Source organism: Asterias rubens, assembly GCF_902459465.1.
Source record: "Asterias rubens chromosome 8 unlocalized genomic scaffold, eAstRub1.3 super_scaffold_89, whole genome shotgun sequence".
NCBI classification, from domain to species: domain Eukaryota; kingdom Metazoa; phylum Echinodermata; class Asteroidea; order Forcipulatida; family Asteriidae; genus Asterias; species Asterias rubens.
The window spans coordinates 50,357-67,934 of record NW_022985693.1 but is presented as its reverse complement, the minus strand read 5'-3'; the positions used below and the strand labels follow the sequence as shown (position 1 = coordinate 67,934).

The 17,578-nt window shown below is 41.9% G+C and overlaps 1 protein-coding gene across 4 annotated transcripts in view; it reads left to right on the top strand.

Moving 5' to 3' along the window:
- The window catches only part of LOC117305524 (coiled-coil domain-containing protein 174-like), a 41,019-nt gene extending 26,534 nt beyond the window's left edge, over positions 1 to 14,485 (top strand). For 2 of the 4 annotated variants that reach the window (XM_033790394.1, XM_033790393.1), the window contains exons 4-5: positions 8,488 to 8,651; positions 14,073 to 14,485. In XM_033790394.1, coding sequence (XP_033646285.1) covers positions 8,488 to 8,651; positions 14,073 to 14,329 — 421 coding nt within the window. In that variant the 3' untranslated portion in view covers positions 14,330 to 14,485. Of the gene's footprint in view, positions 1 to 3,610; positions 3,719 to 4,933; positions 5,036 to 8,487; positions 8,652 to 12,207; positions 12,303 to 14,072 lie in introns of those variants that run through there. The other 2 variants (XM_033790395.1, XM_033790397.1) reach the window with 2 other exon arrangements.
- Positions 14,486 to 17,578: the final 3,093 nt, after the last annotated feature.

Here is a 17,578-nt window from a genome sequence, read left to right as displayed (position 1 = left end):
GAAATTTGTGATCTTATTTTGTTTTTTAAATGTAAATACGGTCAAATTGACATAAATGTTAATAGATATGTAAGTTTTAATGTTACACAGGGCCGTCCTGCCACTAGACTGTCTTCTGATCCCTTCAAATTATCAGTTCCTCGTTGTAAAACAGAATCCCATAAGTCGTTTTATTTTCAGCGGATTGTCCCCATGTGGAACCAGCTTCCGCTGTCGGTCAGATCTAGCGTGTCCTTGTCAGCATTTAAGACTCTTCTTCTCCAATTTTACAGGGACAAGTTTGCATCTGACTTTTCAGCGGATGATGTCTGCACTTGGGTGTCGCACTGCCATTGCTCTTCTTGTCGTCTGTAATTGTCAGTCCCGCCTTAAAGCGCTCCTTTTTTTTTTTTTTTTTTTTTTTGTGGGTTGGGTGGTTTTTTGCTATGGGGTGGGTTTCAGGGGACATTTCTTGTGACAGGACGGCTTTGTAGAGGTGCTGGTCACCTGTTCCTCCTCGTCACTCACTGGCTTGGTATTTTTTATAGCTAATTTGATTCTTTATTTCTTTATGTATCGATTTGTATTTCTATATTTTTATGCCAGTGTAAAGTCTAATAAAACTAAGTTTAATAAAACTAGAATGTATTTTGAAACGTAAGCGTAGCTGCAGATCTTGAAACGTAAGCGTAGCTTGACTCGGGATTGAAAGCGTACTTTTTGATATTGTAGCGTAACCTAAACGTATCTTGGAGTGTATACATGGTATAAGCGTAGCTGAGTAGCTGCGTAGCTTGGAACGTAATAGTATCTTTTGGAGTGTAAGCATATCTTGGAACGTTATTCGTAGCTGCGTATCTTGGAACGTAAGCGTAACTTGACATGGGATTGAAAGCGTACCTTTTGATATTATAGCGTACCTTTTGATATTATAGCGTAACTTGAAGGAACGTAAGCAGATCAGATCTGTAAGCGCAGCTGAGTAGCTGTGTAGCTTGGAACGTTGACATCTTTTGGAACGTAAGCATATCTTGGACTGAAGCGTAGCACCTTGGAACATAAACGTAGCTGCGTATCTTTGAACGTAAGCATAGCTTGACTCAGGCTTGAAAGCGTACCTTTTGATATTATGGTGTAACTTGAAGAAACGTAGACCTAAGCGTATCTTGGAACGTAAACGTAGCTGATATCTTGGAATGTAAGCGTAGCTTGACTCGGGCTTGAAAACATACCTTTTGATATTATAGTGTAACTTGAAGGAACGTAGACCTAAGTGTATCTTGGAACATAAATGTAGCCGAGTAGCTGCGTAGCTTAGAACGTAACCATATAATATTTTTAGAATGTAGTCGTAACAATATATTTTGGAACAACTCATGAGAAATTGCGAATTTTGATTGCTTGTCGAGTGGTGACTACTGCTATTCAACTCCCAGTTATTTGAGGCGAATAGTCGGGTCATAAATTCCACTAGTTGCCCAGTTTAATCATTACCTCAAAAATAACTCTTCATTCACAGAATTAAACAATAATATTTTGTTTGTTAAAATTATGCTTTGAGGGAATTTTGTTTTAGCATTATTTTTATTTCAACCTTTTATAAAGAATTCTCATAATTTTTTTAAGCTACTCACACAATAACACTGCCAATATAACAAAATGCGATATTCCTACGTTTTGACCTCATCAAAATTACCTGAAAACTCAAAACAAAAAGAAATTAGGGGGTCATGAGTCAAAATGGAGCATATTGGAACGTTGCGATCATAAGAAACAACGGAGTCGACACCCGCAAGCTGGGAGTTCATAGCGCCCGGGATTTAACACCTCCAACCCCCACGAGACACGGCATGGGCGGTACCTGATATTCCACAAGGCTTATTTCACGTTCCGATTGTTCCACGCCGTGGGGCCATACAAGCGTCCGTTACACGGACTCTCTGAAGGCTAATCTTATGTTCGATTTTTGACCATTGTTTATGATTTCAAATCGTCACGTATCCATAATCTGAATAGGTAGTCTATACTTAAAATTTCACTGTTTTCCTTTTAATAGGCCTATAATGACCACGGAATTACTCTTTGAGCAAAGATTATTAAAAATAGAGCGCTGATCATGTTGACCTTTGACTCGATCTAGTTTGAATAGTCATCTTCAATTCGTCACGTGTTATGAATATTGCATACATTAAAAGTAATTTACATAGCCTGGCCACGCCTTCAATTTGCAAATGTCCTAGACCTTGGTGAGCACAGGACATGGTGAGATCCGGAAATCAGAGAAACAGAGCGCCCACTAGCGTTCGTTACAAGCGTGTACAGTTTTTGCCGTGCATAATCGGAACGTTGGTTGTGTGTGACCGCGCAACACCAATGGTCTTGGAACCAAGACTAGAGATGGGGCCACGGATGTACCTGGCCCTGTCGACCCTCAAGACTAATGGTAAGGAAATTCATCTAGGGGGGGGGGAGGGAAAGAGGAGGCAGCAAGGGCGGGGCCAGAGTATGAGATGGGGGCCACGGATGTACCTGGCCCTGTCAACCCTCTAGACCAATGGTAAGGAAGTCATCCAGGGAGGGGGAGGGGGAAAACAGGAGGCAGCAAGGGCGGGGCTTGAGTATGAGATGGGGGCCTCAGATGTACCTGGCCCTGTCGACCCTCTAGACCAATGGTAAGGAAGTCATCCAGGGAGGGGGAGGGGGAAAACAGGAGGCAGCAAGGGCGGGGCTGGAGTATGAGATGGGGGCCTCAGATGTACCTGGCCCTGTCGACCCTCTAGACCAATGGTAAGGAAGTCATCCAGGGAGGGGGAGGGGGAAAACAGGAGGCAGCAAGGGCGGGGCTGGAGTATGAGATGGGGGCCTCAGATGTACCTGGCCCTGTCAACCCTCTAGACCAATGGTAAGGAAGTCATCCAGGGAGGGGGAGGGGGAAAACAGGAGGCAGCAAGGGAGGGGCTGGAGTATGAGATGGGGGCCTCAGATATACCTGGCCCTGTCGACCCTCTAGACCAATGGTAAGGAAGTCATCCAGGGAGGGGGAGGGGGGAAAACAGGAGGCAGCAAGGGCGGGGCTGGAGTATGAGATGGGGGCCTAAGATGTACCTGGCCCTGTCGACCCTCTAGACCAATGGTAAGGAAGTCATCCAGGGAGGGGGAGGGGGAAAACAGGAGGCAGCAAGGGCGGGGCTAGAGTATGAGATGGGGGCCTCAGATGTACCTGGCCCTGTCAACCCTCTAGACCAATGGTAAGGAAGTCATCCAGGGAGGGGGAGGGGGAAAACAGGAGGCAGCAAGGGCGGGGCTGGAGTATGAGATGGGGGCCTCAGATGTACCTGGCCCTGTTGACCCTCTAGACCATTGGTAAGGAAGTCATCCAGGGAGGGGGAGGGGGAAAACAGGAGGCAGGAAGGGTGGGGCTGGAGTATGAGATGGGGGCCTCAGATGTACCTGGCCCTGTCAACCCTCAAGACCAATGGTAAGGAGGTCATCCAGGGAGGGGGAGGGGGAAAACAGGAGGCAGGAAGGGCGGGGCTGGAGTATGAGATGGGGGCCTCAGATGTACCTGGCCCTGTCAACCCTCTAGACCAATGGTGAGGAAATCATTCGAGGGGAAAATCAAGCTAAAAATCCCATCTCATTTGCTGCTTATTTTTGCTTTGTAGAAAATGTTTAGGTGCTTTGTCCACTTAAAGGCAGTATTAGTACTTTCGGCAATCCTCACTTGGTATATCTCTAAGTAAGTATTTATAACCATGTTTTTCAGACCAATGTCAAATCCGTCCACGTTTAGTGTTTAGTGTTGATGGTGACAGCACATTTGTCTACATTGAGTAATTAAATTGTCAAAGACAAGTATTCTCAGTTGGTGTATCCCAACATATGAATCAAATACAAATCTGTGAAAACTTTTAAAACAATCGAAGTAGCGAGAGAGTAATTAAAGAAAAAACACCATTGTTGCCCAAATGTGTGTGCTTTTAGAAGCCTGAGAAAGGCTTCAGGCCTGAATGTCTTTAATTACTTGGGTGAAAAGTTGCCCCTTTCTCAAAACTATGTTTCTCGCAATGTTTTATACTCAAATCAAATCAACAGCTCTCCATTGCTAGTTATTAAGTAAGTGTTTATGCTAACAATTGCTTTGAGTAATTACCATGGTGTTCAGTGGATTTTAAAGTCATACTTTCCTTGTTTTCTCTTCTTCTTTGACAGTTGAACATTCAAGGTTGGAAATATTTGTTTTAAAAACTTTGTGACACGTGGAAGCCAGCTGGTCATAAACACTGGTCATTATCAACCATTCATAAATACCCCAGACAGTTTCTCTACTCCTATTGGTGGAGAGTGCGTCACGTGGGGGTGTTTAAACGGTTGATAAAGACACAGCTGAAGCTGTTTAAGACTGGCTGGCTTCGGCGTGTCGGGCGCGCGCGCGCGCAAGATTATCACGCGGAATGCAAATCATAGCTATACAGGGCGTAATATCTGAATATATGTAAGCGCGCGCGTAATCTTTTTATAAGCACGCGCGCGTACACACAACCCACGCGCATCAAACAGATTCTTCACAAAGTTTTTGAAAAAAATATTTCAAACCTCAAATTTTTAATTGTCAAAGTGTCTATAATTGTATTTTGTTTGAAGTTTTTAACAAAAGGGCATTTATGAATGGGAATAAAAGAATAGTGACTCGTTCTTAAACGGCCGTTTAAAACCTTGCAGGGTCGTTGCCGTGCGATAAAGGCCCTCGCCTTCGGCTCGGGCCTTTATCACACGGCAACGACCCTGCCGGTTTTAAACGGCCGTTTAAGAACTCGTCGCTACACTTTTATTCCCTTATTTAAACACCCCGCACGTGACGCGCTCTCCACCAATAGGAGTAGAGAAACTGTCCGAAGTATTTATGAATCTACATTTAAAGTCTGTACTTTCCTTGTTTTTATCTTCTTCTCAGAATGGATTTTGTGGACACCTTAGGACGATCCAGACGCTGTATGAAGAAAGATCTTCCTGAGCTCATCAACATTGGTAAACGTCTTAATCCTCAGGCATTTAGGTAAGTCCAGATTATCACCGGATATAAATGATTGGTCTCCGTGCTCGCTATTTGATTCATAGTTTGTAAAAGCACTCAATTTGTGCAACATTTTGGTTTAGGAGGCCGAAAAAAATACAACTCCAAAGAAGTCACTCATACAGAGTGAACTTGGTCAACTATTCTACATTCTGGTAATGAAATAAGTAGTAATAGTAATAATGAAAACTTATAAAGCGCACAAATCTATCCTCATTTCATTCGTTGCTCGGGCATCCCTGTCACTCAGGTTTCCACAGAGAGAGCCTCAGATTTGTCCCATGACCGGGTACCGAATAAGCGGCAGAGGGCCAGAAATGACCGTCATCCTCGGTCGTCTGACGACTCCTCACCTGACAGCCATAGGAAACATCATCGGGGTAGCGAGCCGCTATCCTGAGACGAATTCCTCACGGCTTTCTTGACCTTAGCGGCCTCAATATCGGGCTGACACGAGGTTCAGGAATTTTCCCAGTTAGCGGGACCGTACACCCAGCCCGACCAGGCCGGTCATGGCTGGGTGCGCCAGGACCGAGGCGGCGTACCGTGCACGGTCAGCCGGCCACCGGCCTCCCCTCCCAGCCACCGTCCCGCGGTCACCACGCAGGAGGTTGCATGGGTGGTAAGGGATCAGGGTGATGTGCGGTCACGCACGGGTGCACGTCCACAATCCCAGGCGGGGATCAGTATACACCCCTCGGGATCCTTTGTATCCGATCGGGATGCAGAGCACCATGATTTGTTAGGCACAGCCCTACCTTTGGGTGAACAATCAGGGAGTGTATCCGACCCCCCCCCCCGTGTCCGACGACTCGTCCCCGGAATTAAGAGGACGAGTTGGCCACGGCAGTTCAACGGCTTTCAATTGCCGAAACTGAATTGCGCCTTGTCCAAAGGGACATGGCCCGGGTGTTGGATCTTCCCGCCGAGGAGGCGGGGGACGCCCCCTCTGAACGGCGGTCTTTTAAGAGGAGGACTGGCCCCGCTCCAAGGAGTAGGGCAAACGTCCTAGACGCTCTGTTCCTCCCGTCCGTCGGGGCTCGCAAACGACTTGATGCGCTCCCCCTAACGGGACGAGACCTGTTTGCAGAAAAATTCCAGGAGTCTATGGAGGCCGAAGCCAGGCGCCTCAAGGCCACAGAGAAGATCAACTTGTGGAAGCCGCAGACCTCCGTACCGGCGGCAAGGAAAGGCAAACAAGCCTCCTTTGTGATTCCTCGTAGGCGCCCACAGAGACCCGCCCGTGGCGGTTTTCATGGGAACCAAGGACCGCCGAACGCACGCACGCCGGCCCAAGGCCAACAACGGGCCCAGTCGGGCCGTAGTTTTCGTGCGCCCACCCCCCGGTATCCCGGGGCGTGGCGGAAGTGACTTCCCGGTCTCCAGGCGACCTCCCAACGACGGACCCGTGGGAGGCCGCCTTCAGGAATTTTTGGGGTCCTGGGCTCAGATCACGTCCGACAGATGGGTCCTCGAGACGATCGAGTGCGGCTATGCACTCGAGTTCACGAGAACCCCCCCGTCGGACATGCTGGTACAGCCAACGCCCACCCCGTCCGACCCTCTCAAACGCCGTGCCCTCGAAGGGGAGATCAGTTCCCTTCTCCTCAAATGGGCAATACGCGTTGTCCCCGACGAGGGGACACGGACGGGATTCATGTCCACTTTCTTCTTAGTTCCCAAGAAGGAGGCGGACACTTTGCGACCGATCCTGAATTTAAAGCCCCTAAACCGATTTATCCGCCGAAAGCGCTTCTGCATGGAAACGCTGCGGGCAATCCTCGAATCAATCTATACACCTGCATGGGGGGCGAGTTTGGACCTTCGGGACCCTTACCTCCACGTCCCCATCAGGGCCGAACACCGCAAATTTCTGCGCTTCCTCTACAACGGAACGCTATACGAATTTGTGGTACTCCCCTTCGGACTGTCAACCTCCCCTCGGGTTTTTACCCGAGTGGTACGGGCGATCGGAGCAGCACTTCGGAGACGAGGACTGCTGATTTTCCAATACCTCGACGATTGGCTGATTGTAGGCCGACGATCACGGGCGGCAACGGACGCGGCGCTGACACTTACTTTGCGCCTCGCATCCAGCCTGGGGTTCCTCATCAACATCGAAAATTGCACCCGATCCCCTCTCAGGTGCCCACCTTTCTCGTGCGCTCTCGCTCCGGGCTACCCCCTCGCGGAACGGTACGACTTCGACAGTCGTGCCCTTTTCCTGGGGGCTTGGTCTTGATCTCAGACGGAAGATCTTGGCCTTGGTTTCGATCTTGGAGGTTAGGTTTTGGTCTTGGTCTCACAGAGAAGGTATCTGTCTTTGTATCAATCTTGGAGAGGAGTTCTTTGTCTCAATCTTCTTGTGGGATGAGTATTGCTAGTCTCAACATTTCATCTAGCCTGCTCTAGTCATCATCAGCACTCACACCACCCTTTAAAGGAACACGTTGCCTTGGATCGGTCGAGTTGGTCTTTGAAAAGCGTTTATAACCGTTTGTTATAAAATGCATATGGTTAGAAAGATGTTTTAAAAGTAGAATATAATGATCCACACAAGTATCACTCGATATTGCGTGGTTTTCCTGTACCTCGTCGTCAACACGGTCGGTCATTTATGGGAGTCAAATTTTTGACTCCCATAAATGGCCCGCAAAAGGAAAACCACGCAATTTCGAGGCAAATTTGTGTGGATCATTGTATTCTACTTTTAAAACATCTTTCTAACCATACGCATTTTATAACAAACGGTTATAAACGCTTTTCAAAGACCAACTCGACCGATCCAAGTAACGTGTTCCTTTAACCATGTTAACTTGACCTGTCTTTGTTTGCATAACTTAGGGAGAAGGAAGACAAAGAGAAATCTATGAAGCAAGAATCACTTCCAGATTTTCGCTCTTGTGATAATAATATCTGTTGGCATGTGGCCTTAAAGGATTTGGGTACTTTTTGTATCAAACACAAAACACAATGTTCACAGATTTACATCAAACTGACCCTGTTTGAAGCTAATGACAGTAGCAAGCTTCCCTTAAAATATTACTTACTGAGATGCTATAGTTTTTGAGAAATTAGTAAAACAATGTCATGAAAAAACGTTTTTACATTCTAAAATAATTTTCGTCTCATGATCACTGAGACAAAAATTATTTTCATGACATTGTGTTACTCATTTCTCAAAAACTGCAGCACCTCAGCAAGTAATATTTTCAGGGTAGCTTTCTACTATCATTATCTTCAAACTGTAAATTTGGTGTAAATCTGTAGACATTGTGTTTTTATCCTACAAAAAGTACATAGACCCTTTAAAGGATTGGGAAAGAGGAGACTGTTAAATCAGCCATGATGGGAAGAATACTGCCCTCTGGTGGCGGATGGGGATGAGATAATAAGCTTCACTTTAATACCTGTTTTTGTTTTGCATATCTTAGGGAGAAGGACGACAAAGAGAAAGCTATGAAGCAAGAAACACTGCCAGATCTTCTCTCTAGTGACATGCATCGGAAGATGATGAGGAAGAAATGGGAGGCTGAGGAGGAAGAAATGAGGAGCCGAGGTCCTGGGCCTCTTCACTACCAGAACCTCAAGTTTGATGGTAAGGTGTAAGATAGGGTTCTTAAAGGCACTGGACACCTTTGGTAATTGTTAAAGACCAGTCTTCTCACTTGTTGTATCTCAACATATGCATAAAATAACAAACCTGTGAAAATTTGAGCTCAATAGGTCGTTGAAGTTGCCAGATAAGAATGAAAGAAAAAACGCCTTTGTCGCATAAGTTGTGTGCTTTCAGATGCTTGATTTCGAGACCTCAAATTCTAAATCTTAGGTCTCGAAATGAAATTTCTTGAAAACTACTCAACTTCAGAGGGAGCCGTTTCTCACAAAGTTGTATACTATCAACCTTTACCCATTTCTCTTTACCAAGTTAGGTTTTATGCTAATAATTATTTTGAGTAATTATGAATAGTGTTTTAAACACCCTTTAAATGCCCCAGGCGGCCCTCATGCCTTCCTTTTGTTACGCAACACCAGGCGGTTTCTCTGACTCCACTCACACCTGTGTACTCACTGCATGCACTCCCTCTCTCATTTATATTTTTAGGACTCACTCCTGGATGAGGCAGTAGGTTAAAGCCATTGGACCCTTTCGGTACAGATACAAAAATTAAAGTTCACAGATTTTCAAATAACTGACAGGGTTTACAGAAGGTAGTGGTGAAAGACTTCTCTTGAAATATTATTCCATGAAATGCTTTACTTTTTCACTTGAGAAAACAGTAAAACAGTATCAATTCTCAATAACGAGAATTACTGATTTATTTTAAACACATGTCGTGACACGGCGAAACAGGCGGATACAAGGGTGGGTTTTCTCGTTATTTTCTCCCGACTTCGATGACCGATTGAGCCTAAATTTTCACAGGGTTTGTTATTTGATATCGAAGCTGTGATACACGAAGTGTGGGCCTTGGACAATACTGTTTACCAAAAGGGTCCAATGGCTTTCAGGCAGTGTACACTATTGGTAATTACTCAAAATAATTATTGGCATCAAACCTTTCTTGGTGACGAGTAATAGGGAGAGGTTGATGGTATAAATCATTGTGAGAAACGTCTCCCTCTGAAGAGCCATAGTTTTCGAGAAAGAAGTAATTTTCCACGAATTTGATTTTGAGACCTCAGGTTTAGAACTTGAGGTCTCAACCATCATATGTTGAGGTTCACCATCTGTGAAGGCTAGTCTTTGACAATTACCAATAGTGTCCAACGCTTTAACCATCACCAGAATGTGTGTATAATGAGTGCCACATAGCAACTCTTATCTGTTAGAGAGGACAATTCAATTCAGCACTTACATTACTTTATTGGGACTCTTGGTGCTGTGGTGTACTGGGCCTAATTTCATAGAGCTGCTAAGCACAAAAATTTGCTTAGCATGAAATTTCTTCCTTTATAAAAACAGGATTACCAACCAAATTTCCACATGATTTTCAGGATAAGCAAACAACAGCTGAATACCAGTAACAAGAAATATACAACAATGGAAATTTGGTTGGTAATCTTGTTTTTATCAAGGAAAAAATTTCATGCTAAGCAAATTTGTGTGCTTATAGCAGCTCTATAAAATTTGGCCCTGTTTGGCAGAGAATCGGGCAAGTCGGGCTATGGTTTTCCTTTAAAGCTAACCCAGTCGGCCATTTTGTGGAATCAAGAGTTCCGTGTTAGTTCACGACATACATGTATAAGGAAAACCGCAATTTTAGTGTTAAAGAAAGAGAAACAATTTGTGTATTTTGTTTTCCGTCTTAAAGACTCTGGACACTATTCGCAATTGTCAAAGACCAGTCTTCTCACTTGGTGTATCTCAACATATGCATAAAATAACAAACCTGTGTAAATTTTAGCTCAATAGGTCGTCGAAGTTGCCAGATAATAATGACAGAAAAAATGCTTTTGTCGCATAAGTTGTGTGCTTTCAGATGCTTGATTTCGAGACCTCAAATTCTAAATCTGAGGTCTCGATATCAAATTCGTGGAAAGTTACTTCTTTCTCGAAAACTACTTTACTTCAGAGGGAGCTGTTTCTCGCAGTGTTTTATACTATCAACCTCTACCCATTACTCTTTACCAAGTAAGGATTTATGCTAATAATTATTTTGAGTAGGTCTCAAGGGTTGGGAACGGTAGGAATATTTCAATTTGACAAAGACCACTCTATTGGGCGCCTGCCCGTATTCACTCATGTATGATTCCTTTTTTACTTGAGCATAATGATTCAGTCTAGTCAGTAGATCGTTCTTGTGGTTTAAAGGGTCTATGTAACTTTTGTAGGACAAAAAACACAATGTCCACAGATTTACACTAAACTTACACAGTTTGAAGATAATGATAGTAGAAAGCTTCCATGAAAATATTATGTGCTGAGGTGCTGTAGTGTTTGGGAAATGAGTAAAACAATGTCACAAAAATTATTTGAATTATTTACAAACGTATTTTCATGACATTGTTTTACTCATTTCTCCAAAAACTACAGCACCTCAGTAAGTAATATTTGAAGGGGTAAGGTTTTCACTATTATTCTATTATTATCTTCAAAATCTTCAATACCCAAATCTTTTAATGGGTTGCGATCATGTGCCCACGGGAATGTTATTTCGGAACACGCAAGATTTGTTGTGTTTTTTTTGTATTGCCCGGATTTCCAAAGAGGATAATTTTAAACAAAATGTTTCAGCATATTCTAAAAAATATTACCATAGGTTAGCTCAATAAATTTTTGAGACGGTGAACAAAAGCCACATTTTCTCAATAGATAAAAATAAGTCTCGAGGTACATTTCTTGAGAACAGTCAATTTCTCTACTGGGTTAGAAATCATTGTTTCATTATGACAAAACAAATTAAAAAATACAAACTTGTTCTGCAAAGTGATCACTGAAAGGTGGTTAAAGGGAAGGTACACGTTTGGTAATTACTCAAAACAAATATTAACTCAAAAACTGACTTGGTGATGAGCATTGGAGAGCTGTTGATAGTATAAAACATTGTGGGAAACGACTCCCTCTGAAGTAGCGTAGTTTTTTGAGAAAGAGGTAATTTCTCACTGAAATATTAAAAGACTTCTAGCTAGAAGTCTTTTATTCCCATCTGAAAGCACACAAATTCGTCCAACAAGGGTGTTGTTTCTTTCATCATTTTCTCGCAACTTCGTTGACCGATTGAGCCCAAATTTTCACAAGCTTGTTATTTTATGCTTTTGTTGGGATACACCAAGTGAGAAGACTGTTCTTTGACAATTAACAAATGTGTACCTTCCCTTTAAAGGCAGTGGACACTGTTGGAATTGTTGATTGTATAAAACATTATGAGAAACGGCTCCCTCTGAAGTAACGTAGTTTTTGAGAATTTTTTTTTCCATGAGTTTGATTTCGAGACCTCATATTAGATTTTGAGGTCTCAAAATCAAGCATCTGAAAGCACCCAATTTTGTGTGACAAGGGTGTTTTCTGTCATTATTACCTTGCAACTTCGATGACCAATTGAATTCAAATTTTAACATGTGTTATTTGAGATACACTCAGTGAGAAGACTGGTCTTTGACAAACACCAAAAGTGTCCAGAGTCTTTAATGCCAGTTTTGTTTCTGTTCAGATGTGAGAGAGATGGGTGTCGGCTGCTTTGACTTCTCAAAGGATGAGGGAGAGAGACAGAGTCAGATGGAGATGTTGAGTCATCTTAGAGACGAGGTAAGAAGATAACATGATTTTTGTGCTGATTAAGGGCAGTGGACACTATTGGTAATTGTTCGCCCCGATGTTCCTGGCTGTGGTTGCTTAATGCGCCGTAGCACCTTGTAAACCCTTATAAGGTGCTAACTAATTGGGTCTCAACATTCATCACTGCAATAGCCTATCTTTCTGAAAGTTTGTATATACTCAGCGCCTTGAGTACCTCGTTAGGTAGATACGTGCGCTATATAAGACTTCGATATTATTATTATTATTATTATTATGTATTGTATGTTGATAAACCTTGTAAACATGGTAAAAGAAGAACATGCACTAAACCTTGTGGAGAGTTAGGATTTCAGAGTCTTGTTGTGATTAAAGGGGCTGTTTCATGATCAAAGCAGATCTGTGGCTGTACATAGTATCATGAACTCTCACCTGCATGTTTGCGTGTACTCGCCTTAGATATGATACCAAGGGAGGGCACATGTGTGACCTATCACAACAAAATGAGCTAAAATTCGGAATTTAAAACAAATTAGCTATTCACATTTCTGAATTCTGCAGATTAATAGCTTTCCAATGGTGTACAACACTTGGGGTAACAATAATCCTCCAAGTCGACAGAGCTTGTGGAAACAAGAGAGTTCTCACTTATCTAATGAGAAAGATTTGACTTTGACCGTCTGTAATGGGAAATGGCACAATGCGACTTATAGCTCATTTCGTTGTGACAGGTCACATATATGTACAGTAATTCATGAATCCGTTTAAAGCTACAGGCCTGTTGAGTATAACACAGCCCCTTGGAACCTAACCTTCCTAAAACCTCTACATCCTCTTTGCTGAAATAAACGATTCAGAAGGACTTTACACCGCAATAACAATATTGTACCAGGGCTGTGTTTTGAGAACGTTGCATGGAGGGACGTCTCGTCTTCTTGGTCACGTTGCATGCTGAACCAAATTGTTAGTCCAAATGTAGCACATATCAATGCGCAGTTCAATCTGGCACCGCGTGTGCGCACATGTTTTTGTTTTTAAAGGCAGTGGACACTATTGGCAATTACTCAAAATAATTACTATCATAAAACCTTACTTGATTACGAGTAATGGGGAGAGGTTGATAGTATAAAACATTGTGAGAAACAGCTCCCTCTGAAGTGAGGTAGTTTTTGAGAAAGAAGTAATTTTCCGCGAGTTTGATTTCGTGACCTCAGATTTAGAATTTGCGGTCTCGAAATCAAGCATCTGAAAGCACACAACTTTGTGTGACCATGGTGCGACAAGGGTGTGTTTTTCTCTCATTAATATCTCGCAACTTTGACGATAGATTGAGCTGAAATTTTCACAGGTTTGTTATTTTATGCATTATAATGTTGAGATACACCAACTGTGAAGACTAGTCTTTGACAGTTTTCAATAGTGTCCAGTGTCTTTAAAATGGCTGCAAATTACTAGTATATATAGGTTTGCGGTAACACCATGTGTGTATCTGCTTGCCAGTTAGAGTTTGTTCTTAGAGAACTGTCTTGCTTAGTTCTACTTCCGTGGAGTAGATTGATCGGGAGACTTCTCAGTTCAATCTGGCACCGTGTGTGTGCACATGTTTTTGTTTTTAGCAAAATGGCTTCATAAGTACTCGCAACACAAATCAGGTATCAGTTGCAATCGCCAAAACGCACCCCTGATGTCAACTGAAGATATTGAAGACTTTGTTAAACTTTTATAATTAGGTAGCTGTCATTTAAAACTAACAATTTGTTTACAATTCTTATTTATAAACAGAAGAGTCGCAATGGGACAGGGTGAAGAAGCAAGTACATGAAGAGCGCCCTCAAGAGTTTGCTCCTCCACAGCAGTACAACTGGATGATGCCATCGATGAGACAAACTCCAAAGAAGAAGAGCAAGTTTGCGTCCACAGAAAGTTGCGACGACACGCTTAACACGTCAAAACAGCCGCAGGAGTTCACTCCTCCTAGTAATTCTGCAAAGTGGAACATGAGACAGGGTTTGTCTGCAAGTACTTCGTTAGAGGCCTAGAAATCTAAGGATCAAGGCAGCAGGCTGGGGAATCGAACCAAGAACCGCAAAGAACTGGAGAAGATTTCTGCCGTGGAGGTAGCCTGATCGTCTGACGTCATTCTTCAAGGCTCGTGAATAACACCAGAGAGCGGCCAAAAACCGGCGTTTAGTTGACCTCTGACCTCTGTCGTTTCACATATAGATACGCAGTCAAATTACATTGCGGACTTGAGAGCAGTGACTATTTGGACATTATGTCACTGCATGTGCATTGTATCCAATGGGAATCACTGGATCTAGCGGCAGCGACCTGTCTTTATCCTTGCGGATAAAGACAGGGGCCCAGTCTACCGTGGAGGGATCGGAGCTGAGGTAGTTAGTGCGGACTCTATAGCACAAGCTTTGTTTTTCTTCCGTAGTAAGGCAAAGAAGTAGGACTCAATAGAGGCCACAATTTGACAATATTTGATTAAAGGAAAACACTTGACGAAAAGTAACACTGAATTTTCAGGTTGTATTATTAAAACCTCAGAAATTTACAAAGGGTTCCCCCATGGCAGATTCTTTTCCTAAGTGTAAGTCTATGTTTATTGAGGGCAAAAATTGACAAAATCTCAAACATATTTATTAATTTTGGGCAATAAATTGAAGGAAAACAAATCACAAGGGGTCATAAGTCCAGTTGTTTTATCAAATTTTAGCCCAACATTAAAAAAAACGACAAGGGGTAAAGTCCTTTTGTTTTATCTTGATAACTTAGCCTTGTAAACTTTCGCTCGAAAAAAAACATAAGACAATAGCCTTGTGAACTTTTCGCACGAAAAAAACGCACGAGGCTATAGCCTTGTGAACTTTGCGCTCGAAATAAAATCACAAGACTATAGCCTTGTAAATTTGTCGCTCTAAAAAAATCATAAGGCCTTGTAATCTTTTCGCTCAAAAATAAAATAACAAGGCTATTTATATATAGCCTTGCAAATTAAAGCAGAGTCTTTCTCGAAGGCTAAATTACTATAATTCGGCCAACTTAAAAAAATAAGTAAAAAAACATAACGTGGAAGCATGTTGTGATTGTTGTTATTTGTATATTATTGTTACGCAATAAACCAGTCGGGCGTGACCGGTGGCTGGGCAGCATCCTGCGGCCTGGCCATGCGGCAGTCCGTTGCCCACCAGTCTTCGTCGTTGTGGTATAATTCTTAGCTCTCGTGTCAACCAGTCCAACGGGACTCTAAAAAAATCATAAGGCTGTAGCTTTGTTAACTTTTCGCTCGAAAAAAATCATAAGGCCTTGTGAATTTTTTGCTCGAAAAATATCATAAGGCTATATATAGCCTTTAAACTTTATGCAAAAAAAAAATCATAAGGCCTTGTGAATTTTTTGCTCGAAAAATATCATAAGGCTATATATAGCCTTTAAACTTTATGCAAAAAAAAAATCATAAGGCCTTGTGAACTTTTCGCTCTTTAAAAATCACAAGGTTAAAGCCTTGTAACCTTACCCTTGTGAACTTTTTGCTCCCAAAAATCCATAACTTTTCGCTTGTGAACCTTTCGCTCCAAACGAAATCACCGGGCTATTATTAACCTGGTTAACTTTAACCTTGTTAAATCATAAGGCCTTGTGAACTTTTCGCTTGAAAAAAATCATAAGGCTATATATAGCCTTGTGAACTTTTCGCTCGAAAAAAAATCATAAGGCTATATATAGCCTTGTGAACCTTTTTGCTTGAAAAAAATCCTCAAGGATTGTGAACGATTGTAGCCTTGTTAACTTTTTGCTCGAAAAAAATCTTAAGGCCTTGTGAATTTTTTGCTCGAAAAATATCATAAGGCTATATATAGCCTTTAAACTTTATGCCAAAAAAAAATCATAAGGCCTTGTGAACTTTTCGCTCTTTAAAAATCACAAGGTCAAAGCCTTGTAACCTTACCCTTGACTTTGTTCCAAAAAATCCATAACTTTTCGCTTGTGAACCTTTGGCTCCAAACGAAATCACTGGGCTATTATTAACCTTGTTAACTTTAACCTTGTTAAATCATAAGGCCTTGTGAACTTTTCGCTTGAAAAAAATCATAAGGCTATATATAGCCTTGTGAACTTTTCGCTCGAAAAAAAATCATAAGGCTATATATATATAGCCTTGTGAACCTTTTTGCTTGAAAAAATCCTCAAGGATTGTGAACGATTGTAGCCTTGTGAACTTTTCGCTTGAAAAAAATCATAAGGCTATATATAGCCTTGTGAACTTTTCACTTGTGAACTTTTTGCTCTAAAAAAAATCACCAGGCCTTGTAAACTTTTTGCTCTAAAAAAATCATAAGCTATAGCCTTGTGAACCTTTCGCTTTAAACAAATCATAAGGCCTTGTGAACTTTTTGCTCGAAAAACATCATAAGGCCTTGTGAACTTTTCGCTCTAAAAAAATCATAAGGCCTTGTGAACTCTTCGCTTGAAAAAAAAATCACCAGGCCTTGTGAGCTTTTCGCTCGAAAAAAATCTTAAGGCCTTGTGAACCTTTTGCTCGAAAAAAAACCATAAGGCTATATATATAGCCTTTAAACTTTTTTCTCTAAAAAAAATCATAATGCCTTGTGAACTTTTCGCTCTAAAAAAAGTCACAAACTTACCCTTGTGAACTTTTTGCTCCAAAAATCACCAGGCTATTATTAACATTGTGAACTTTTCGCTCAAAAAAAAATCATAAGGTTATATATAGCCTTGTAAACTTTTCGCTCGAAAAAAATCATAAGGCCTTGTGAACTTTTCGCCCGAAAAAAATCTTTTCGCTCGACAAAAATCATAAATCTATAGCCTTGTGAACTTTTCGCTTGTGAACTTTTCGCTCTAAAAAAAATCACCAGGCCTTGTGAGCTTTTCGCTCACAAAAAATCTTAAGGCCTTGTGAACTTTTTGCTCGAAAAAAAAATCATAAGGCCTTGTGAACTTTTCGCTCTAAAAAAATCACAGGGCTAAAGCCTTGTAAACTAACCCTTGTGAACTTTTTGCTCAAAAAAATCCATAACTTTTCGCTTGTGAACTTTTGCTCGAAAAAAATCATAAGAATTGTGAGCGATTGTAGCCTTGTGAAATTTTCGCTCTAAAAAAATCATAAGGCCTTGTGAACTTTTCGCTTGAAAAAAAATCACAAGGCTTTGTGAACTTTTCGCTCTAAAAAATTCATAAGGCCTTGTGAACTTTTCGCTCTAAAAAATTCATAAGGCCTTGTGAACTTTTTGCGCGAAAAAAATCATAAGGCCTAGTGA